This window comes from Mustela putorius, unplaced genomic scaffold (genome assembly GCF_011764305.1).
Source record: "Mustela putorius furo isolate JIRA1106 unplaced genomic scaffold, ASM1176430v1.1 tig00003962_pilon_pilon_pilon, whole genome shotgun sequence".
Classification (NCBI taxonomy): Eukaryota; Metazoa; Chordata; class Mammalia; order Carnivora; family Mustelidae; genus Mustela; species Mustela putorius.
The window spans coordinates 2,889,628-2,912,500 of record NW_025422106.1 but is presented as its reverse complement, the minus strand read 5'-3'; the positions used below and the strand labels follow the sequence as shown (position 1 = coordinate 2,912,500).

Here is a 22,873-nt window from a genome sequence, read left to right as displayed (position 1 = left end):
TCCCAGACAGCCAGAGGCGGCAGCCAGGGGCTAGCTCCAGCCACAAACCTCCCGGCCCTGTCTCGCCGCCGGCGGAATCTCCATTCTTTCCTGTTACGTCTCTGCCTTCTCCGCTTCCCACACTCGCCTGGCCTCTGTCCTACGATGGTTTGCAGGTTTATTGCAGGGGGAACGACAGGAATTTCGGCCCCAGGCGTCTAGTCAGATTATTGCTTTATTATCACCATCATCATCATCATCATCATTACTGCCGTAACAATCATTTAGACTAAATAAAGCCAGGGCTCGGCCAGCCAACCCCTTCCAATGTTTTTATTTCATTCTCTTCTCTATCTATTAATAACAAACTCAACTGATGCCTGTTAATTAATTCCCCCTTCATCCAGGGCTGCTCCGAAGCTAATTTTGGTTAAATCATCAGAGGCTAATGGTAATAATAATAAAGGGATTGGGTCAGCCTGGTCAATTGAACTCCAGTTCTTCTCCCTGGAAGGACCTGCTGCTTGACAGACCCATGTGTATTTCCCAGAAACAAATTCTTCCCAGAAACCAATCGGAACTCAGGGCTACCCTGGCTCCCTTTTGAGTGTAAATCTCTGCCATTAAGAAGGGGATTTATGTGGGGGAGGGACTCCTTTCACCTGCACTCCTTTTATTTTATTTTCCTATCTTTAGTTTTCTTTGGAGTTGACCAGCTGGGCTGAATGAGATTTAAGGAGTCCAAACTCACATGTCAGAAGACAGGGTCACTCTGGAGGTTTTATGAAATGCGATGGTGAGAGATGCAGGAAAGCAGGGAGAAAAAAATGCAGTCAGAAGTTTTAGAAGAAATACACAAAATCCTATGACAGCTTGGAGCTTTATTTTTTTTTCTGCACAGTTTTAAAAGTCTGTGTTAAAATAATGATTTTTTTTTTTTTTGCCTTGGAAAACTTCAGTAAACAAAGTACCCCGTTTCCAACCCAGAGAATAATTTTTTCTGATTGCTCTGTTGACTTTCTTTTTTGCCTTGGGTAAAGGTGTTCTTATTCAGGAAGCACTCTCGTATCTCTTGGTAGAAAAGTCAAGCAGTTATCCAGTTTCTCTCTTCTTTTCTTCTTTTGGAGAAATCAAAGGAAACAGACTGTCAAGGAAAAGGGTGGGGAAAAAATTAGGTCTGATGAAAAAAAATGGAGCCGGGAGAGACTTGGGCCAAATGGTCACCGCACCAATCAGGCGGGCCAGGGAAATGGAAACAATCCTGCTCCATTTGGGGGCCCCATGGGGGCTGCTATCCACTGGGTCCCAGACTTGGTTGAGGAGAGACTCAGACTGAAGGTGCTGGTACCTGCCGCAGGGCCAGTGAGGAGGTTCGGTTCTGCTGGCTCTGGAGGTTAAAAAAATCTTCAGGAAGTTTCTAGGTCAGGCTGTTGTCTTCGTGAGGTGGGAGGAGAACGAGAGGGCTCCTCACAGGAGAAGGTTCCCTGCTCAACTTGCTTGTCCTTACTGTCTCTTTCGGAGATCCTCTTTTTTTTTTTCCCCTCCAGGCTAGACTCTGCTTGGGTGAGAGACCTAGATGGACATGGAGGGAGGCAAAGACAGGCGGCAGGAGGCCTCTCAGCTCAGAGGAGGGTGTTGGTGATGCTTTTATTTTGGAGTCTCCTAGTCCCCCCCCCCTTGAGCCACCCTATCCCAGAGCTGGGAGGGGGGGATTGGGAGAGGGAGGCAGAAGAGGTCAGGGGCTAGCATGCAGGCAGGAGAGAGAAACGATGGCCTTTGCGGTAGTAAGATATTGTACCTAGGCAGTCCCCAAAGCAGTAGAAGTGGAAATAACAACTAGTGGACTGTTTCCTTAAAATTAAAATAAGAAATAAGGAAAATCCATTTCAGGTCAGGAAAGTGGCCTCAGCATCTGCTTTGAAGATGTTGGGGTGGGGGAGAAGAAAAAAACCCTATTGATGTCAGTTCCCTTTCAGCTCCTAAGATGGATTCGAGCCCCAGTCCTCTTCTCCCCCTTGTGTCTCTTCTCTCGCCCCGCAGGTCAGCCGCTCCCAACGGACTCGGGAGGAGGGGGGCAGAAAGGGGAGGGGGGGTCCGGCGCCTCACGTGACCCCCGCGGGTGCCAATGTCCGGTCGTGAGGGTATCAGGCTCTTGCAAGTTGCCACCCACTGCCCGGGCCTCGCCCAGCGATGCAGAAAGCCACCTACTACGACAACGCCACGGCAGCACTCTTCGGAGGCTATTCCTCGTACCCTGGCAGCAATGGCTTCGGCTACGACGGTCCCCCCCAACCCCCCTTTCAGGCCGCCGCGCACCTGGAGGGCGACTACCAGCGCTCGGCGTGCTCGCTGCAGTCCCTGGGCAACGCCGCCCCGCATGCCAAGAGCAAGGAGCTCAACGGCAGCTGCATGAGGCCCGGCCTGGCCCCCGAGCCCCTGCCCGCCCCGCCCGGCTCACCCCCGCCCAGCGCCGCACCTACCAGTACCACTAGCAACAGCAGTAATGGGGGCGGGCCCAGCAAAAGCGGCACCCCCAAGTGCGTTCCCGGCTCCAACTCCACCCTCACCAAACAGATATTCCCCTGGATGAAAGAGTCAAGGCAAACGTCCAAGCTGAAAAACGGCTCCCCCAGCACAGGTACCAGCTCTCTGCCTTCCTCGTCGTCAGCTTTTGTCCGGGCCAGGAATGTCACTGTTATTCTAGCACCCAGCCCCTAGGCGCCCGGGCGGCGGCCTGGGAACAATATCAGGTGGCGGCGGCTGCGGCGCTTTGCCCATACCCATCCCCCTCCCCCTGGCGACCCCTGACCCCACCGGCACCCTCTCCCGCCAGCCACCCTCCACCTGAGCTGCCGAGCGCTCTAGAAGGCCAGGTGTTCGCGCGGCCGCAGCCCTTCGCAAGGCCGCAGAGCCACGAGACCCGCCAGCAGACGCAGAGTCGTCAACGATTGATTATTATTAAGTATGATTACTGTGGGTATTAATCACAATCGCTCCGGCGGCCTGGGGTGCCGGCCCCCAGGCAAAGCAGCCTCTCCGAGCCGCGCTTCCGCGCCCTGCCCCCCGAGTGTCCAGATTCCCCCAGGGGTTCTCGTTGGCCGCCCACCTTGTCCATAGGACCCAGCAGGAAGTGTAGGGGTGGGAGGGTGGGAGGTGGGTGTCTTCCCAGAACCTGGAATTGGGGATGGGGAGAGAAAGCGTGCGCGCGAAAATCCAGCTCTAAATAAATGGCCATGCGGCTCTGTCTGCGTGACATGATCAAATTTTCATAAGCTGGGGCAGCAAGAGGAGAACAGGTCTCTTAATAAATGCCACTATTATAGAGTGTCCGCTAATGCGACGGGCGTTGGGGGGGTGGTGGTGAGGAGGAGGCGGGGACGAGAAGGGGAGGGCGGCGGGGGCTCCGAGTCCAGGCCTGGATTTATTAAGAAACCATGCATTCAATTTCGGCGTGTTCAGTAATTATCTTTTATTTCATTTTGTCCCCTTCCCACCCCTCCCCCTCGGATCCAGCGGAGGGCTGCGGCGGCGGCGGCAGTGGCGGCGGCAGTGGCAGCGGCGGGGGCGGCGGCGGCGGCGGCGGCGGGGGAGGGGACAAGAGCCCCCCGGGGTCGGCGGCGTCCAAGCGCGCGCGGACGGCGTACACGAGCGCGCAGCTGGTGGAGCTGGAGAAGGAGTTCCACTTCAACCGCTACCTGTGCCGGCCGCGCCGCGTGGAGATGGCCAACCTGCTGAACCTCAGCGAGCGGCAGATCAAGATCTGGTTCCAGAACCGGCGCATGAAGTACAAGAAGGACCAGAAGGCCAAGGGCCTGGCCTCGTCGTCCGGGGGCCCCTCCCCCGCCGGCAGCCCCCCGCAGCCCATGCAGTCCACCGCCGGCTTCATGAACGCCTTACACTCCATGACCCCCAGCTACGAGAGCCCGTCCCCGCCTGCCCTCGGCAAAGCCCACCAGAATGCCTACGCGCTGCCCTCCAACTACCAGCCCCCTCTCAAAGGCTGCGGCGCCCCGCAGAAGTACCCCCCGACCCCGGCGCCCGATTACGAGCCTCACGTCCTCCAAGCCAATGGGGGCGCCTATGGGACGCCCACCATGCAGGGCAGCCCCGTGTACGTGGGCGGGGGCGGCTACGCGGATCCGCTGCCGCCCCCTGCCGGCCCCTCCCTCTACGGCCTCAACCACCTTTCCCACCACCCTTCGGGGAACCTGGACTACAATGGGGCGCCCCCTATGGCCCCCAACCAGCACCACGGACCCTGCGATCCCCACCCTACCTACACAGACCTCTCCTCTCACCATGCGCCTCCTCCTCAGGGTAGAATCCAAGAAGCGCCCAAATTAACACACCTGTGATGGCAGAGGGAGGGCGGAGGGTCGAGGCCATGGGGTGGATGACAGCCAGAAGGGGCGCGAGGCCGCGGGGCTCCAGGAGGGCAGCCCGGAGGTCTGACGGAGAAGGCCAGGAGGTGATAGCCACACTTCCTGGGAAGGCCAGGCCTGCAGCTCCTTTCCCTTCCCCTGGCCTGAAAAGTTACATTTTAAGGTTCCCCCAGTCCCTGGTTGGAGTGGAATCCACAGCGGATTGTGGAGAATACCCCATCAACCCTAGGCCTCCAGCAATACCCAGTTGGGATCCTATGCTCCCCAGTGGGGTGGAGGAAGAGGAGATAGGAAAGCAAGGTAGAAAAGCACATTAAAACAAACAAAAACAGACAAGATGGCTAGGCCATCACCAACCAACCAACTTACCTTCCATCTCTGTGGTTAATTCCTCCAAATCTTGATTTTTTTTTACCCCCTTCCAATTCTCCTTTTAAAAAACAAAAGAAAGCGCATTTCAAAACCAAGGGCACAAAGCACGCTCCCCTCCCACTTCCATGAAGCCTCAAGTTTTTTCCCAACTATTTGAGGCTTACTGGGCATTCCCTCCATTTTTAGCCCCATAGTTTCTGCTTTAGGACATTAATATCTCTTCCCCGCCCCCATCTATTACGGTTTTCAGAGGGCTCAGGGATGGTGAGAGATCCTGAAAGTCAGAGCTGTCTATATTATAAATATATATTTTTTTCTTTTATGGAAACTGGGAGGTCAGAGCAGGCAAGGTGTCAGGACTAAAGGTTTGCCCATTCTGCTGCCTCCCATCTCAGCTCCAGAACCATCCCCCTCTCTCCACAGAAAGCAATCGGCAACACGAGGTTCTACACTTTTCTTTTCTTCTGTTGCTCTCTTGACTTAACGTGAAAACAGGGTATATTTTAACAAACTGTCTGTCCCACGCAGGGGCTGCAGCTGGGCCTGTGCGCCTTGCCCAACCCCCTGACAGGACACTTTTGTTGCACTTAGAGTTTACATTTTAATGGATATAAAAACAACTGTGAGAGATGCCTGGGCCTGCAGGAATCCAGCATCGCTCAAAAAGTGTGTTCTAGTGAACATTTTCATATATATTTATTGGTTATAGCTTGTTAAAATATTTTCTTTTTTGTATTATTTATCCCCCCTACATTATGTATTTATATGAGGGAAAAAAATGAAAAACTGTACTTTTTTAGTATTTACTTGTTATAAAGGACATTGTGTTTCCTGTCATGTAAAACCAGCTATTTTAGTTATTATTGTACTCTAGAAAAGAGCTGTAGATTTATGTTAAACTCGTACTTATGAGCAATTGTAATTAGTTCTAAAAGGCATGAACTCAGCTCCTATTGTCACTGTATAGTCCTGAATTTGTAGAATTAGACTTAATTCCCTCTTGGAACTTTCTTTGTTCTTCTGTAGTTACTTTTTTCCTTACTTGAAAGGGTTGTCTGTCAAACAATTCTTGAATAAACTTTCTGTTAACAATTTTATCTTGTCCTGGTGGTCCAGTTTAGATAGCAGAGCAAGGCTGCTGACTGCCACATTTCCTCCAAGGAAAGGAGGACACGGAGACCCTATACTGGCTTTTGTATCCAGGGCTCAGGTCTCTATCCCCTCCCTTACCATGCCTCAGGCCTGGAACGTTCTGCCAACTTCTTTAGCTAAGATTTAAGTAGCAAATTGCTGGGGGGGGAGCAAGGGTGGGGGGTGCTTTGGAGATAGGGGATGAGGACCCTTGGGTGCTCTCTTTGGGCCTTTTTGTTTGGCTTACTTGCTTCTCAGTTTTTCTCATTGACCTTCTGTCTTCTTGCTCCTTTGGCCACAACTTCCTGGCCACCCCTTACACAACAACAACAACAATAACAAAATCTGGCCGTTTACTGCTTCTTCCAAGCAACCTAAACTTCACAGTTCTCTTCCGGAGCTACAAAGAAGTCGTCACGTGACCCGGAGCCCAACCACCATTGGGTCTAAAATGAAAACAAAGGAAAATGATTAAAAAAAAAAAATCTGAGGCCTAGACTTCTCAGGTCAAACCTTACAACTAAAGTGAAATTAAATCACTAAATAAAACTCGGGGCGGAGGGAGAGGAGGCGCGGATGATTTCTTCTGCCAAGGAAAGGGGAGAGGAGGAGGAGGATGGAAGAAGCGCTTGGATCCCAGCGTAAATAAAATGGTCCCCAGGCTACTGTGCAGCTCCGTTTCCACGATCCTTGGGAAAACTTCATTTCTTAGTCGTGGTTCCATAAAAGTTTTATCACATTGGAGCGAGGATAGAGAGGGTCTGTCAAAGATGAAATGTCACCGCCGCGTCGCTGGAGCCGATAAGAGCGAAGAGACAGGGAGGCTGAAATATGGAGCTAATTCGTTGAAAGAGAAGCGATGGCTGCGCTGAAGAGTTGCATAATTCTAATTGTAAGCGATGCGCCCGCATTGCTTAATTAGGAGCATATATTTGGTGGTACTGATGGGGGGGGTAGTGTCAGTGAGAATCGTTCCAGGCCCACAGCCTTAAAGCGAGGGCTGATTTTCATTTTTATGTTGCATCCTGGCAGTCCAAGGTTAGTAATTACAGTCTTTATGCAACAATAAATAACAATAAAAAAAGCAACCTGAATTCTACACCCTCCCCCTCCCCCCACCAAGTAGGATTTTAACTGGACTCGGCTCATCCAAGCAGCAAGCAATTTAGCATCGGGTCAGGCTATAATTTAAAGGCATAAGAGCGTGCAAAGTTTGATTGGGATCAAATAACGCTCAAGGGTTTTTCTCTCTTTCCGTCTTTCCCTCTTCCTCTTCCCTGAATAACATTTTCTGAATGATGTAACTACATGAAGCGCCATGTTTGGCTCTGGGGGTGGAGGGGATTGATTATTTATCTGGCTGGAGAGAGGCAGGCCAAGAGAAGGGATTTATTTCGTTTGAGTTTGAAAAGCAGAGCTTTGGCTTGAAACTGGAATTGCAAAGGAAAAATAAGGGCCCACTTGGCTTGGTGTCCTCTACCCTTCTTTCTGTGAGATTCCAGGCCCTAGCTAAGCAGCCAAAGTCGAGGGGGCGAATCTCTGTGCTCTAAGAGTCACAGCACCACAGGAGGCGGCAAGCGGTGTCTCTGGGAAGGAGGGCTCTCTTGGCCCCTTTTAACACCCAACTTTTCTGCTCTTCTCTAATCTGGCCGTAAAATCTGTCAGCAGGGTTAAAGAGAGCCGTATTTCCTGCAGGGACAGCCTGGGCCGGAGTGGATGCCCAGAGAAGCGTTCCACCCTGCAGCCAGCTGGAGAGGCTGTGGAAGAAACTTCCACGGCTTCTCAAGGGCGGGGTGGGGGTGGGGGTGGGGGGGTGGCCAGAGGGAGAACCCTCTTTCAGGCCTCACTGCTCAACTTCCAGACAACTTCAACTCGGATTCTTCTGTGCCCCTCCCCCCAGCCCCCACCCCCATCCACACTCCCATCCACACTCCCGAAGGGCAAAACAAAACAAAACAAAAAAACCCGTCTTGTTTGGACTGGAGTGGGGCACAACGGTCTCTGACCAGTTTGCCCAGTGCAGAGCAGCGTTGTCGGTTCTGAACCCTCCAGAGCCAGCCACCCCCTGTCCCTGCAGCCCCCACCTACAAATCCCCTTTCTTCCTCCTGGCTCTCCTCTGTCCTTCTCTGCCCTTTTTAAATACTCACCGCCACCCACGCGGATGAATACTCACCGCCACCCACGCGGCTGTTACATTGACAGAAAGTTTCTAGTTCCAGCTCCCGGCTGAGTTGCCATTTCTCTGCTAACCAGCCTTCTCCTCCTTGCCCGGCAGCGGAGAGGAGGAGGGGGAGGGGAGGCCTGAGCCGTGGGAGTTCTCCAAACTTTCCACCCAACTCAGCGACCTTCCCTCTGTCCCCATTTCCCATCTGTTTCCCCGCTCTCCCAGAATCACCTTTCTCTTTTTCTATCCCCCCCACCCCCAGGCCTTTTAAAGGGATGTGGAATTTCGGCTGTTCCCTCTGCTTTCCCAAAGAGCCAAATTCTTTGATGCCATCGGAGGGAGCTGTCAGGGGGCTAAGATTGATCGCCTCATCTCCTCTCGGTCCCTCCGACCCACTTATTTAAAAATCTTCCCCCAGATCGACTTTTCATTTTCTGCTTTGAGATCTAGTTTCCCACCAATTGCTTGGGGCCCCGAGTTTTGTGTCCCCTCTCTCCAGTAAATTACAGCACTCCCTAAAGTTCAGAATATCTTGATCCCCTCAAAATAAATTAAAAAAAAAAAATCTCCTTCGGGGACCAGAAATGGAAAATCATCTCCTTATTCATTGTTTTCACCCTCTCCACGTTCAGAGAATTCTTTCTTGCCAGGGATTACTATTTGTTGTTTTTAAACTAGCACGCTGGCAAAAATGGGATGGGGGATACGCTTTGTCCCAGGACGGAAATCCTCCCCCCAGACATTGACCTGAGTTAGAGTGCTCTAAGTTAAATCAGACTCCCTCCGTTCTTGCTCACGTCCCTGGATGTGGATGCAGAGACAGACTTGAGGCTCTAAAGGGGAAACAGGCACCTTAGATCCTGTCTGTTGCGGGGTATCAAAAAGAGTGAGATGATGATTCCTCCTGAGGAAGACAGGTGGACATAGGGACAGGGGCACTGCTGCAAACACTGGGGAGAGGAGGCACCTGAGACCACACAGCTATGGTGGCCAGAGGTCCAAAAGGGCCCCTCACCGTCTATCTCACTCCTCGGTGTCAGCCTGTGAGTGCCTGTCGATTTTCGAAGATTTATCTGTTGCTTTTGGGCATTGGGATAGGGATGTGGTGCTGGTGACTGTAAATCTCTTCTCTTCCTTATTGCACCGTAACACTGACCTTCCTCAAAGGATGGAAGCCTCTTCCTACCATGTCTTCCTCCCACATTGAGATCCTTCCTCAGTTTGCTTTCTTTTGTTTTTTCCTTCTTCTTTTTTTTTTTTCTTTTAATGGGGGAAGGGTAGGGAAGAAAACACTGCTGGCATTTTAAAGAAAGCATTAATGTAGTCTATTATGTATTCTATATTACAAGTATTTGGAAAAGAGGAAGATTTCTCCCTTAGAGTCTCTTGTTTCCCAGCTTTTGAAACCTCCCATCCTCTGTAGGGGATAAGAGAAAGGTTCCTCTAGCCTTTCTGGAGAAAGGGAGGCTTTGGGGACAGGGAGTGTAGGACTTGGGGCTCACAGTGTCCAGGTCGTGGTCCTCTAGAGTTTTTGAATCAATTAAAGCAAATAATGCTCTCTGTTTTCCACCAGGCCCAGACAAGCGATTGGCCGAGGCCAGTCCCGTGACCATGAATTCCCTGCAATTTCGCCGGAGTCCTGGGTTTAATAGAGAGAGTCCCCATACGCTTGTATTTATCAGCAATATACAATTATAAAGGCCCAAAATTAAAAAAAAAAGAGAGAGAGAGAGAGAGAGAGAGAGAAAGAAAAAGAGCGAAATCTCCCCCTCCCAAAATCGCTCCATCACATAAACCTGGGGGGGGCAAGAGGGGGGGTCCCTTCAGATCCTCCCTCCTGACGCCCCCCCCAGCAGGCCCCCTCCCCCACCATTGAAAGCCATGAATTTTGAATTTGAGAGGGAGATTGGGTTTATAAACAGCCAGCCATCGCTCGCGGAGTGTCTGACTTCCTTCCCCGCTGTCTTGGAGACATTTCAAACTTCATCAATCAAGGAGTCGACATTAATTCCTCCTCCTCCTCCTTTCGAGCAAACCTTCCCCAGTCTCCAGCCCGGCGCCTCCACCCTTCAGAGACCCGGCAGCCAAAAGCGAGCCGAAGATGGGCCCGCTCTGCCGCCGCCGCCGCTCCCCGCCGCCCCCTTGGTCCCCGAGTTCCCTTGGATGAAAGAGAAGAAATCCGCCAAGAAACCCAGCCAATCCGCCTCGTCTCCCCCGGCCACCTCCTCCGTTTCGGCCTCCGGGGTCGGCTCGCCAGCAGGTCGGTTAGCGGGGTAGGGGTGGGGTGAGGGGCAGCTAGAAGAGAGGGGGAGAAAGCGATGGGGGAGGTAGAAAAGGTGTCGAGCCTGTTGGGGATCCTTGCCGGGTCGATTCCAGGGATGAGGGAGCGAATACGCTGCTGGGGTTCAGGCCTGGCCGCTGCCAGCAAATTTTTTTTTTTTTTCCCCCACTATAGCAGATTTTTGGAAGCAGGTTGGGGAAGAGCTTTTTCTCTGCTAGAAGAAAAGGATTTGATTGAGGTTTTAACCTTTATCTGTGTGGAGGAATGAAAGTCGTGTTGCTGGGTTGTTGAATCTGAGGGCAAGAAAAGATTCGGCCCCAATTCCCCTGGCTCCAAAAGAGGGGGCTTTGAAAGCAAGGGAGGAGAGGAGGTGAGGAACAATCTTTTTTAAGGGACCCTCTCTCTGGGTTGAGCTCCAACGTGCTGAATTGAGGGGTCTACTCCAAGGACTCAGGAGGGAGGCTCTGAGGTTTGGGGGGCAAAAGAGAGCCGCTCCCTACCCCTTGCGTGGCCCGTGGGCGGCTCTTCTAATGCTTTGCCCTGACCCGGGCCGGGGCTGCCGGCAGGAGGGGGACAGGAAAGAAGGCAACGCCGTGAGAGCGAACCGCTTCGATAGGCGGGAGGAGGGAGGGTACTGCTGATACAGGCTTTTTTTTTTTGGCGGATCGGGTGGTCTTCACTTCAGCCGAGTGAGCTGGGGCCGGGGACACGGCCCGCTCTGACGCCCAGCCCGCTTTCCCTGCAGATGGCCCGGGACTGCCGGAGGCCGCCGGCAGCGGGGCGCGCAGGCTGCGCACCGCGTACACCAACACGCAACTGCTGGAGCTGGAGAAGGAATTCCACTTTAACAAGTACCTGTGCCGGCCGCGCCGCGTCGAGATCGCGGCCCTGCTGGACCTCACGGAGAGGCAGGTCAAAGTGTGGTTCCAGAACCGACGCATGAAGCACAAGCGGCAGACGCAGCACCGAGAGCCGTCGGATGGGGAGCCGGCCGGCCCGGGCGCCCCGGAGGACGGCGGCGAGCCCACCGAAGAGCCTGTGGCCAGCCCGGGCCGCCCCTCCGCCTCGCGGGCGGCGCGGGAAGCCTGCTCTCGCCCGCCCCAGGTTCGCGCCGGCCCCCCGGGCGACCAGGGCCCCCAGCCTTTGACCGCTCACGTGGGGGGCGGTCCGCGCGCGGCCGCCGGGCTGGAGCCCGAGCCGTTGCCGGAGGATGCCTTCCCGGAGCGGCAGGATTCGCCTTTCTTGCCTGACCTCAACTTCTTCGCGGCCGACTCCTGTCTCCAGCTGTCCGGAGGCCTCTCCCCCAGCCTGCAGGGCTCGCTCGACAGCCCCGTTCCCTTTTCCGAGGAGGAGCTGGACTTCTTCACCAGCACCCTCTGTGCCATCGACCTGCAATTCCCCTAACCTGTTTCTCTTCCCGGGCCCTTCGACCCCGTCCCCTCGACCCCGTCCCCTCCGCTGTCTGCGGGAAAACCCGAGGACCCCTCCTCCCCCAAGTCGTTTAGACGTTTTGTTATGTGTTTTGCTAAAATTCAGGTATTACGGAATTAGCGTTTAATCCATTTCCTTTCTTTTCTCTCGACAATGCTGGGCACTCGGGCGTCTTTTGAAAAATTACACCGGAAAATTCCGTTTGGTAGACTCCTTCCAACGAAATCTCAGGAATAATTAAACTCTAGGGGGGCTTTCTTAAAAAAAGAACTAGAGGAACTTATTTTCCTCTCTCTCTCTCTCTCTTTTTTAAGTTTTAGACCGTAGATTATTTATTAAAACTCTTTAATAATAGGAAAAGGGGAAAGTATTTATTGTACATTATTTTCATAGATTAAATAAATGTCTTTATAATACGACAATGAGTGTTTGTGTTGGGACCCAGTCCCTTTCCCTGCATCCCCCCACTAGGCCTGCTGTCACTCCTTCGCGCTCGGCTTGCCCGACCCTGGGCCGCTAAGTCCGGGTGGTACAAAAGTAACCCTATTTGGCCACCGCTTCTCGGCCTGGCCCGCAGCTCCGGAGGAGTTGTGTGGCGGGGGGGGGGGGGGGGGGGGGGGGGGGTTGCTGGTAGCTCTGTCACCTCGACACCCTCTAACAGATGGCCTTTGGCCCTGCGCTAGGGTTCTGGGACCTCTTAGAAATAAAGGTGGGCAGGTGACGGGAGAAGGTTTAGACGAGGGTGGCAGGAGAAGAAGGCCTCGGGGACGGGCTTTGGGGTCGTGGGAGGGGGCGCAGAGGTTCAGCCAAATTTGGAGGGGTCCGCAGGTTTCCCGGGTTCCTCGCTTCAGTGCCCCCAAGCGAGGTCGGAAGGCTTTATTTATCCTGAACGCAGGAAGCCTGAGACTCGAGGCCGGTGGACATGGGCCGGGCCACGGCGTCGAGCGGAGGGATCGGGCGTTTTCTCCGGCAGCAGATTCCAAGTGGGCCGGAAAGGCCGGGGGAAGCGCGGAGCGGGCAGCGCACCAGGGCGGCCACCACGGGGCTTCGGGGTAGGGAGGGCGGCGGCGGAGCGGCGGGGCCGCGAGCCCGGGGAGGCCCGGCCTGCGTCGGGAGACGCTTGGCCTGCGGGGGCGGGAAGGAGGAGCGAGGAGAGCGGGAGGGCGACTGGGCAGCAAGGCAGATCCTCAAAATGGCGCTGGGGCCCGGCTGCAGGGAGGGCGAGGGAAGAGACGGTGGCCGCCATGACAGCCGCTTCGGGAGGCTTCGGTCCCCGCGCCCGCCGTCTCCTTTCCGGACCTTCCAGACGCTACGGAGGAACAAGAGCCAGGGAGCCTCCTTTTCGTTTCTGTTTTATTTAGACAAATGCCGCCGGCGAAGGCTGAGGACGCGAGGCGGACGCGGAGGCCGCGCGGGGCGGGCGCGCAGGGCGGGGGCTGAGCGTGCAGGCCCGGGTCGGCCTCGCCGGCTCTGACTTTGGGTTCCTCGCGCTGGGATCTGAAGCTCGGCCGGAGCTCGCTCCAGATGCAGGCCCGCCTGTCTTACCAACAACTTCATCTGCCTTCTCACCACGGTCGGCTCTCCCCCACCGCGCCCTGCCCGGCTCCTTGCAAACCCGGCAAAGCGGGAAGCCGAGGATCGATCTCCCCCATCTGCCTCCTGGTTTGTTCCGGGGAACGCGGAGATTTAAAGGGCCCTGGAAAGCCATCCATCCTCCTTAGGTTTACTTAATATTTCTCTGGCTCAGAAACAGACACCGCAGGGTTACCTCCCCAGCAGATGCTGCCATTCTCAGAAAGCAGTTTGTTTCCTGGGCCTCCCAGACTTTCCCCTGGACCAGCAGGACGGGGACTTGGAGTACCAGGCACCGAGAGGCAACAACTGTCAGGAAAAAGCCGGGAGCCAACAGAGGTCATGACACATAGGACTAGACAGGCGCTCCCATATTTTTTTAACTGGTCCCTCAGTGTGGGAAGTGCACACATCTTATTCAGTTGGAATTTAATCCCTTAAACTGTCTTAATATAGAATTCATCTCCTGCATTAAATAATCTTATGTCATGTTAAGTTGCACTTATTTCTTTCATAAATAAATTAATATAGAACAATTAGATGTGTTATTATAATAATATCGTGTATCTTATTAGTTTATTTTCCCTCATAAAATATATAGGTATGAAATAAATTCAATATATTAAAGTAATAATACACAGCTTATTGGCTTGTGTATTTATTTTCTCCATAAATAAGCAAATATACAATATATTAAAACCACACTATACATCTCACTGGGCTGTGTGTTTATTTCTCCATAAAATATGCCCATAGGCAGTGCTTAGTATCTTAAAAATCACAGCACATAGCCATCTCTACACCAACAAAATGAAACAGACGTTTCAGCTGGGGCTTTGATTTCTATGGACAGCCAAACTAGATAATTTGGTCTAATTAAAAATGCTCTTTCCGCTATAGCAGGTTGTTACAAAGATCAAGAATACCAGAAGGATCTTGCTAATTGCCCACCTTCCAGCTTTCTTTGGTCAAAAGGAGAGCACCCTTCATCAATGCCAAAAATACAGGATCTGCTCTGCTGGAGAGAATTCACACCCTGGGATCATGCCTTGGTCTGCAACACTCTGGGGCCTGTGAGGCCTCCTTTCTCTAAGAGGCTTGCTACTCCATGGACCAGCAGCAGCAGCAGCACTCCCTGTAAGCTAGTTAGAAATGCAGACTCTTAGGCCCTCCTCCAAGTCTACTAGATCAAAATCTCAATTTCGCCCATCACCAAGTAATTTATATGCACATTAGAGTTTGAGCAGCCCTACTAGACCACAGTGCCACCTTGCTTCCTGCCTTCCTTCTGTGCTTAAGAATTTTTGAGCTGCTTAACCTGGCTGCTCCCTTCCAGTCCTCCCCAACTCAAACCAGTGGCCCCAAAGGACAGGGAATCTCAGCTCCTGCCTGAGGCTGCACGGGACCTGACTCCTCCCTGCCGAAGTGAGTGGAGGGCCAGGAGGATCTAGCCAAAAGATCAATCTACCTGTTCAGATCTAGGTGCTTTCTGTATCCTGAGGAAGGGAAGCAATGAATCCAGAGAATCAGGAGCATTTCTAGCATTTTCCTCGGTTGATTATTAGAGAGGAGTTGGAACTCTCCTTACAGGCAGCACAGGAATCTTTCAATCCCTCCTTTTCCATATTCACAAAACTCACCATCTCTGATGCCACTACAGCAGCACAAAGAGACAATGCATTTCCAGAAGGAAAGGACTCCTGTTTTCAATCTCCCCATGGAATTTCAAAATCAAAGGAATGCCCGCCAATTTGGGATTCATAAAGGACTGGCACTCGGAATGCCTGTGTTCCAAATCAGCTCCTTTTCCATGTTTCATCTCTGGGGCCATCCTCTTTAGCCTGAGTTTTCCCAGCTGGCTTTGGAGAAGGAAGGAGAAGAGGAAGGGGTTCCCAGATTCGGCAGCAGACACCCTCCCTTGCCCACATGATGGTAAGCTGATAGTGGTGCCAGGCAGCTGCACTCAACTTATCCCACTGGGGCAGGGCTACTCTAGGGTCAGGACCAAGTACCAGTGGTCTGCAGCACAGACTGGTTATAAATTGGCTGTGATTGGAGTGAGACGGTTTCGGTGCAGTCCCGAAAGCTGCTGGTCAGTCGGCCCTGCTCTTGGTGCGTCATCTTTTAAGAAGAATGGCTCATTAATATTATGGTGAAAAGAAAAAGGACCATTAGATTGAGAAATTATTTGCCATTATGATAACCTGGAGTCCTTAAAAAAAGATTTTCAACTCAGGACCAGGCAAGTACCTTCCCCTTCTAGACCTCAGTTTCTCCACCTGTAAAACAAATGGAAAAACTAATGCCTCTAATATCCTCTGCATCAATAAATACCCAAAGTATATTTGTTAAGTCTTCACAAAGTATTCAATATTTATTATGGCTGGTGTCATGGGCTTTTAAATGGAGGTGGTGGCTTTTGATGTTTGACAACAACTCACCTCCCAAATATCTGGTAGAGCCATTTTAACACATTTTAATTTGCATCTTTATACCAACAATCATGCCCGCAATCATTATTTAAACTAACAGGGAAAGAAATCTTTTCTACAAAGGAGTCTTGGGTGTAGTGAAATGTGCCAAGTATTCAATAGACATGAGTATGCAGAAGTGTCCTAACCAAGTTTTCCTTTGACTTTCATCTCTTGTCACCTTCCCCAACATTTGGTTATGTTTTCTCTTTCTTTTTTTTTAAGATTTTATTTATTTATTTGACAGACAGAGATCACAAGCAGGCAGAGAGGTAGGCAGAGAGAGAGGGGGAAGCAGGTTCCCTGCTGAGCAGAAAGCCTGATTCGGGGATCAATCCCAGGACCCTGAGATCATGACCTGAGCCGAAGGCGAAGGTGGAGGCTTAACCCACTGAGCCACCCAGGTGCCCCCGTTATGTTTCTTCTTGTGTCAGAAACAGTAGGGTGGGGTGCCTGGGTGGCTCAGTCGGTTGGGCACCTGCCTTCGGCTCAGGTTATGATCCCAGGGTCCTGGATGGAGCACCGCATCGGACTCCCTGTTTCTCCCTCTCTCTGCTTGCTGCTTTGCCTCTGCCTACTTGTGCTGTCTCTCTGTGTCAAATAAATAAATAAAATCTTAAACACACACACACACACACACACCCCACTATGACATTTTGTACAAAAATAGTCACCAAACTGTTTTGACACAGTGTATTAGAACCTTAAAAGTCCCTTTAAGTCAAGTTTTGGCTGGTTGCTGGGGGGTACAAATTCTGGGGCTCCCTGAACAGCCCTGATGAATTTCCCTGCCCACCTTTCCTCTACGTTTCTGATAAGCATTCCGTGGCCCTCCTGTACATCTTCTTGAAAGCGCTCTCCTCAAATACGTGTTCTCGGTTCAAAAAGAGTGGCCTCTAGCCCCCATGCCATCCCCCTCTACCTGCTGTGGCTGGTGTGGCCCAAATCCTCCTTTGAGCTCTTCAGCTCAGCTCAGCTCTGCCCTCCTGTCCCCACCCCATCCCCCCTCTTCACACTCAGCTGGGAAGCAGATATATAGTGCCTGAAGGAGATCTAACAAACTTGCTTCCTCCTGAGAAGAGAGTCAACAGTGAAAAGAGCCCTCCTAAAGCCTTCTCTAATTCCTAAGCACCACAGAAAAATTGTAGTCTGGACAGTGTCCAGATACAAAGTCATCTTGATCATTGTTCTGTAAAGTTTCTAAAGTGGGGACACCTGGGTGGCTCAGTCAGTTAAGCCTTGGGCTCAGGTCAGGTCATGATCCCAGTGTCCTTGGATCAAGTCCCATATCGGGCTCTTTGCTTACCGGGGAGCCTGTTTCTCCCTTTGCCTGCTGCTTCCCCTGCTTGTGTTCTCTCTCCCTCTGTGTCAAATAAATAAATAAAATCTTAAAAAAAAAAAAGTTTCCAAAGTGGGTATCTTGGCCGCAACTAACACACTCAGAGAAACCCAACTGAGTATAAGATTATTTCAACTCTTCATGTCACTCTAAACTTTCATCTTAGAAAGATTCCAAGTCTCTGACTTACCTTTCAGTCCAAATGAAATCTATCCAGAACACAGAAGTCAGGTTCAACCCCTGCTCCCACCCAGGAAGGGCAGTATGTAAGCTAAGTTCCTCAAGGAAAGAGAGAAACAACATCCTCCCTAGAAAACTTTTTCTAGGGCACCTGGGGTGACTCAGTTGTTAAGTGTTTGCCTTCGGCTCAGGTCATGATCCCAGGGTCCTAGGATGGAGCCCCACATCGAGCCCCACATCAGGCTCCCTGCTCTGTGGGAAACCTGCTTCTCTCTCTCCCACTCCCCCTGCTTGTGTTTCCTCTCTCACTGTGTCTCTCTCCCTGCCAAATAAATAAATAAATAAATAAAATCTTTAAAAATAAAAAAAATTAAAAGAACGTTTTTTCTAAATATTTGGAAGATCAGGAAGTTCTTGCTAATATGTAACCTCATCCTTCTGCTACAATTTTAATCATTTGGGTTCTCACAGATTATATAATATCAGGCTTATAATATTAGGCCAAAGAACTCTGCAGCTTAGAAGAAAATCCTTTGCTTAAACAGAGACAAACTTCTTAATCTCAATGAAATTTGCATATGACAAAATACATATTGTATAATATATGGTGATATGTTACATGAAAATGAAGCACATATGCTATTTTCCTGTCACATATTTCCATATTTTAATATGCCAGTTATATTAAAAAACAGGAGACTGACTCATACTATTTCAGAATGTGTATGTAATATTAATATCAGGCATTTATAGAGTTCTCCATTGTTTATATTTCCATGTTTGCTTTAATCCTACTAACAATGCAGTGAAGTAAGTAGAATTAAAGCCATTCTTCTGGGGTGACTGGGTGGCTCAGTGGGCTAAAGCCTCTGTCTTCAGCTCAGGTCATGATCCCAGGGTCCGTCATTATCCCAGGGTCCTGGGCTCTCTCTGCTCGTTGGGGAGCCTGCTTCCTCCTCTCTCTCTGCCTGCCTCTCTGCCTACTTGTGATCTCTGTCTGTCAAATAAGTAAATAAAATCGTAAAAAAACCCAAAACACCATTCTTCTTCTCTGAGGTTGAGACTCAGAAAGATGAGGAAACTCGCCCAGAGCCATAATGCTAAGAAATGGCCAAGCAAGGATTTAAATCCAAGTATTCTGGCCCCCAAACTAGTAATCTTCCCCTTATAATATGTACTGCCCATAATCCATGGTTCTCAACCAGATTTGTGACAATTTAATCCGCCTATATTAAGAGAAACACCACTGAATTCAGATTCCATCCTCTCCTCCGATAACCATCTTTCTTTTTTTTCCCCCAAAGACTTTATTTATTTGACAGACAGAGATCACAAGTAGGCAGAGAGGCAGGCAGAGAGAAGGAGGAAGCAGGCTCCCCGCTGAGCAGAGAGCCTGACGTGGGGCTCCATCGCAGGACCCTGAGCCGAAGGCAGAGGCTTTAACCCACTGAGCCACCCAGGCACCCTAAGAGCCATCTCTTATAGAGAAAAAATTACAACCCTGATTGCCCTTTTAATTCTTAAGTTCCAAACTTTGATCTTGGGCTTGGCCTTGGGCCTTGGGCCTCAAGAATTGAGCTGGGGAGAACGGGCAGAGTGACTCTTGAGGACGTTATGGAGGAACAGTACAGATTGCTCATGCTACCCACCTCCCCCAAACCCCAGAAAAGCAGCGTCCTCCACAAAAACACCAGAATCAGGTATAAACTTCTAACATATCCCCAGTCTCACTGTGATAAGGGTGAGCACCTCTCGAAGATCATTTCAGTTCTAAAACTGAAAATGGTGTCCTTGCTCTCTTCCATGTCTAAATAGATTCTAGAAAAGAGGAAATCAATTAACTTTATTCCACTTGGTGTTGGATACAGCCAGACGTTCTCTGGCGAACTTAATCTGGTCATCCAGAAAGCCCATAGGTTACTCCAACTGTGGATTACTTCTGCCTGTTCGTGTGTTTTGTTATGTTTTGTACTGAGCTGTGGATTTAGCAAGGAATCCAGGATTCAAAGACTTCCTCCTCAGGCCAGAGGCTGGTGATGTTTTCTGTAAGAAGGAAGTGACTTGGGAAGGTAGAGAACTAAGTTACTTTTTTTTTTTAAGATTTATTTATTTATTTGACAGACAGAGATCACAAGTAGGCAGAGAGGCAGAGAGGCAGAGAGAGAGAGAGGAGGAAGCAGGCTCCCTGCTGAGCTGAGAGCCCGATGTGGGGCTCGATCCCAGGACCCTGGGATCATGACCTGAGCCAAAAGCAGAGGCTTTAACCCACTGAGCCACCCAGGTACCCCTAAGTTACTTTTTTTTGCCAGTCATTTCGGCTGGGGCTGAGGGAGCCAACAGGAATTTGGGGGAAGTTTTAATCTTTCTGCTACACAAGGGAAGGGAGCAAGACTCAGGGATGCATTAGGGATTATAGTGACTTTGGACAGCTGAGGCTAAAGCTATCCCTGTAATCAACAATATCTCTTAAGACACTTTTCCCCCAACTCTTCGCATCTTTGTCATTAATAATCGACTGTTGGTGACTTCAGCTGTGACTAGGGAGAACACATTTCCCCAGCCCCCAAGCAGATTTCTGTTCTTTCATTATACTGGTTTACAGGGTGCTTGGGGGGCTCAGTCGGTTAAGCATCTGACTCTTGATTTCAGCTCAGGTCATGGTCTCAGGGTTGTGAGGTCAAGCCCTGAGTCAGGCTCCACACAGGTAGTAGTGCCTGCTTAAGATTCTCTCTCTCTCCCTCTCCCTTTGCCCCTCCCCCCTCTAAAACCAGACAAACAAACTGGTTTGGAATTCACTTCTTCATTTATTTACTTATTTTTTTAAAGATTTTATTTATTTATTTGACAGACAGAGATCACAAGTAGACAGAGAGGCAGGCAGAGAGAGAGAGGGAAGCAGGCTCCCCACTGAGCAGAGAGCCAGATGCGGGGCTCCATCCCAGGACCCTGAGATCATGACCTGAGCCCAAGGCAGAGACCTAAACCACTGAGCCACCCAGACACCCCCACTTCTTCATTTAGACTTCAAATCGCTGCCTTAATTGGAAAAGCAAGGGAGGAGGCGAGTGGTTTCTTTCTGGGTTGAGGGAAGGGTAGAGAGTGAGGAAATCTCAAGTCTCTGAGAGACAGCACAGTCAGGTCAGACATAGGCCTTCATCAGATTTGGGGCTAGAAGAGAAACCCTAACCCTAAATAAATTCTTCTTCTCCAAAAGCCTCCACGGAGAATATCTTAAAGTGAGACGAAAAAGTTAGAAACATCTGCAAACCCCAAAAGGGGAACTAGAAAGAAATACACTTTTTCTCACTTCCATGTTCCTTTTCTCTTCAATGCCTCTGCAGGCTGGCCCTGCCCCTATCTCAACTCTCCTTCCCTTTGTCTGCCCTCATCCCTTTGGCAGTGAACATTCTCTCCCCCTCCCCCATTGCATCTCCCTTAAAGAAGTTACCAGCTGGCCCCCCTTCCCCCACCAAATTGTTCTGGTCCCAAGCAGAGTACTGGTGGGGAAGGAAAGGGGCGAGGAGCCTGTGAAAAGCTTTGATAGTTGGGGAGCTAAGCTAGGCTCACTGTTATTAACAGAAGAGAAAGACTGTGTGATTCTGGTAATAAAGATGGAAAGCCGGAGAAGTGACTCTAAAGGACAGGCAAAATGACAGGGAAATGGGAAACAGAAATAGGGAGAGACACAGGGAGGGCGGGGGTGGCTTTGGGGTTTTTGCAAAGGAGGAGGACTCACTATGCCCTTGCAGGGGGTGGGGAAAGCTGAGAAACTTTGAGAGTCCTTCTCGTGGACCTGTCCCACCTGCTTGCTTCCCTTCCTCTCCTGAGTTCAATTGTTTACAGAGATCCCTCCCTGAACTCTTGCCCTCCTGGACTTGCCCTAGCCCCGGCCCCAGGCCTCCAGTCAGGCAGACACCCTGACAGGTTACAAATGAGCGTGGGTGTTGGATTGCGCCAAGCTCTTGTCCTCAGAGTCTGGAGGAGGAGAATCAATGGGCTCTACCTAAGAGCTTCTCTTCCAGCCCCATCCAGGTCTGAAGAGAGAGAAGGACTTCCTGTTCCCCGCCCCTTTCCCCAACCCTAACCCAACAAACACACAGGGCAGAGAGGGGTGAGGCTCCACTCCTGAACCTTAGGACCTCTAAACGGGTTCTCCCATTCTCCAAGCAAGCTCCCTTAATTTATTCTAGAAAGTTCGTTGAAAATTTGACCAATCTTGAAGACACGACTGGTATTGGGTTTATGAATTTGAGGCTTAAGATTTTTTTTGTTGGGGGGGGAGGGAGAGTAGGGGAAAGAGATGGAAGGTGGTGAGGGAGAGAGGGGTAAGAGGCAGCCAGGGGAATACAGGGACTCCACTAGTTTTACTTATTTTTTTACTTAAAAATTTTTAATTTAAATTCCATTTAGTTAACATGCAGTATATTCTTGGTTTCAGAATTTAGTGATTCATCCGTTGTTTACAACACCCAGTGTTCATTAAATCAAGTGCCGTCCTTAGTGCCTGTCACCCCCTCACCCCATCCCCCAAACCCTTCCCTACAAGAACCCTCAGTTCGCTTCCTAGAGTTAGCTCCACTAGTTTTACACACTTGAGAAAGAGAGTAAGATCTCCCTCTTCTTCGCCTGTAAACATAACCCAGCTCAGTGCCCGTTGTGGCTCTCTGGAGAGATACAAGGAGTTATTTGCGTCTGAGTGAGCAAGCCAGCTACAGCTCTGGATGGCTAGAGAGAGGATAAATACACGGAGAGATGAGGTGATGGATAGGTAGGGAGCGAATATAAATATGGAGAGAGACGGACGAATGGAGAGATGGATTGAGACAGAATATACAGCAAGGCTGAGGGAGAGAAATGGATGTGTGAATGAGGAGAGAGCGTTTATGTGGAGAGCTGGAAAGAGAAATGGGGCGTTTCTCATCCTCCTCTCCACATTTCTGTCATACTGCCTTGCTCCCTGAGATGCATTTCCCACCTCTCCGTTAATGAATTCTTCCTCTAGACTCTAGACCCTGGCCCACCCTTGGGTGTTTTGCACCCTCTTCCTTCACAGTTATCCATTTGGCCCGAGATAACACACCTTCCCCCACTGTCTTAGCCCATCACCCCAAGATAAATCGGGAAAAGCAGACCGGGGTGGGAGTTTTGGGCAAAGTAAGGAGGCTGGATTGCCCACCTCCCAGTCTACAGCCTTGGGGTGGGGGAGCTCTTTTGGGGGTGGGAGGAGTGAGGGGCAGCTGGGTTGAATTTGTCCAAATCTAATAACCCAGGAGCCTATTGAAGGCCTTGGGGGTTGGGAGGGGAGGAAAGTCTTGAATATTCCTCTAACTTTTACCCCCTCTCCCTCTGGTCCCTTCTTTCCAAAAGTCTTTGAAGAAAGATGTTTTTGACGCTTCCACGTCGCTCTCAGATGGATGGGCTGCGGGTGATTGAAGTGTCTTTGTCATGCTAATGCTTGGGGGGTGATGGATGGGCGCTGGGGCTGCCAAACTCTGGCTCGCTGCGCCCATTGGCCTGGGAGAGATCACATGCGCCCCTCCACCCCCACTCCCTACCCCCTTCCTGGGGGA

The 22,873-nt window shown here is 50.8% G+C and overlaps 2 protein-coding genes and 2 long non-coding RNA genes across 13 annotated transcripts in view; 2 read left to right on the top strand and 2 right to left on the bottom strand.

Moving 5' to 3' along the window:
- The window catches only part of HOXB3 (homeobox B3), a 41,849-nt gene extending 36,019 nt beyond the window's left edge, over positions 1-5,830 (top strand). For all 6 annotated transcript variants that reach the window (XM_045070317.1, XM_045070318.1, XM_045070316.1 and 3 more), the window contains 2 exons: positions 2,020-2,617; positions 3,493-5,830. In XM_045070317.1, the coding sequence (XP_044926252.1) occupies positions 2,170-2,617; positions 3,493-4,334 (1,290 nt within the window). In that variant the 5' untranslated portion in view covers positions 2,020-2,169 and the 3' untranslated portion in view covers positions 4,335-5,830. The remainder of the gene's footprint in view (positions 1-2,019; positions 2,618-3,492) is intronic.
- On the bottom strand, positions 828-2,781 carry LOC106007066. 5 transcript variants are annotated; one of them, XR_006603772.1, is made up of 3 exons: positions 2,622-2,781; positions 1,328-1,551; positions 828-1,123 (listed from the first exon to the last, which is right to left on the bottom strand). It is a non-coding gene; the product is annotated as an uncharacterized LOC106007066 (long non-coding RNA). The 5 variants fall into 5 exon arrangements; XR_006603771.1 differs by having other exon boundaries at positions 2,547-2,652; XR_006603770.1 differs by lacking the exon at positions 2,622-2,781 and adding an exon at positions 2,460-2,576.
- Positions 3,616-8,328, bottom strand: LOC106007065. Its single transcript, XR_006603768.1, has 5 exons — positions 8,039-8,328; positions 6,112-6,310; positions 4,731-4,791; positions 4,329-4,504; positions 3,616-3,739 (listed from the first exon to the last, which is right to left on the bottom strand). It is a non-coding gene; the product is annotated as an uncharacterized LOC106007065 (long non-coding RNA).
- Positions 8,329-9,708: 1,380 nt separating this feature from the next.
- HOXB2 (homeobox B2) lies at positions 9,709-12,160 on the top strand. The gene is made up of 2 exons (XM_004764744.3): positions 9,709-10,289; positions 11,056-12,160. The coding sequence occupies exons 1-2, from the start codon at positions 9,911-9,913 to the stop codon at positions 11,712-11,714; spliced, it is 1,038 nt and encodes a 345-aa protein (XP_004764801.2). The 5' UTR covers positions 9,709-9,910; the 3' UTR covers positions 11,715-12,160.
- The last annotated feature ends 10,713 nt before the right edge of the window (positions 12,161-22,873 follow it).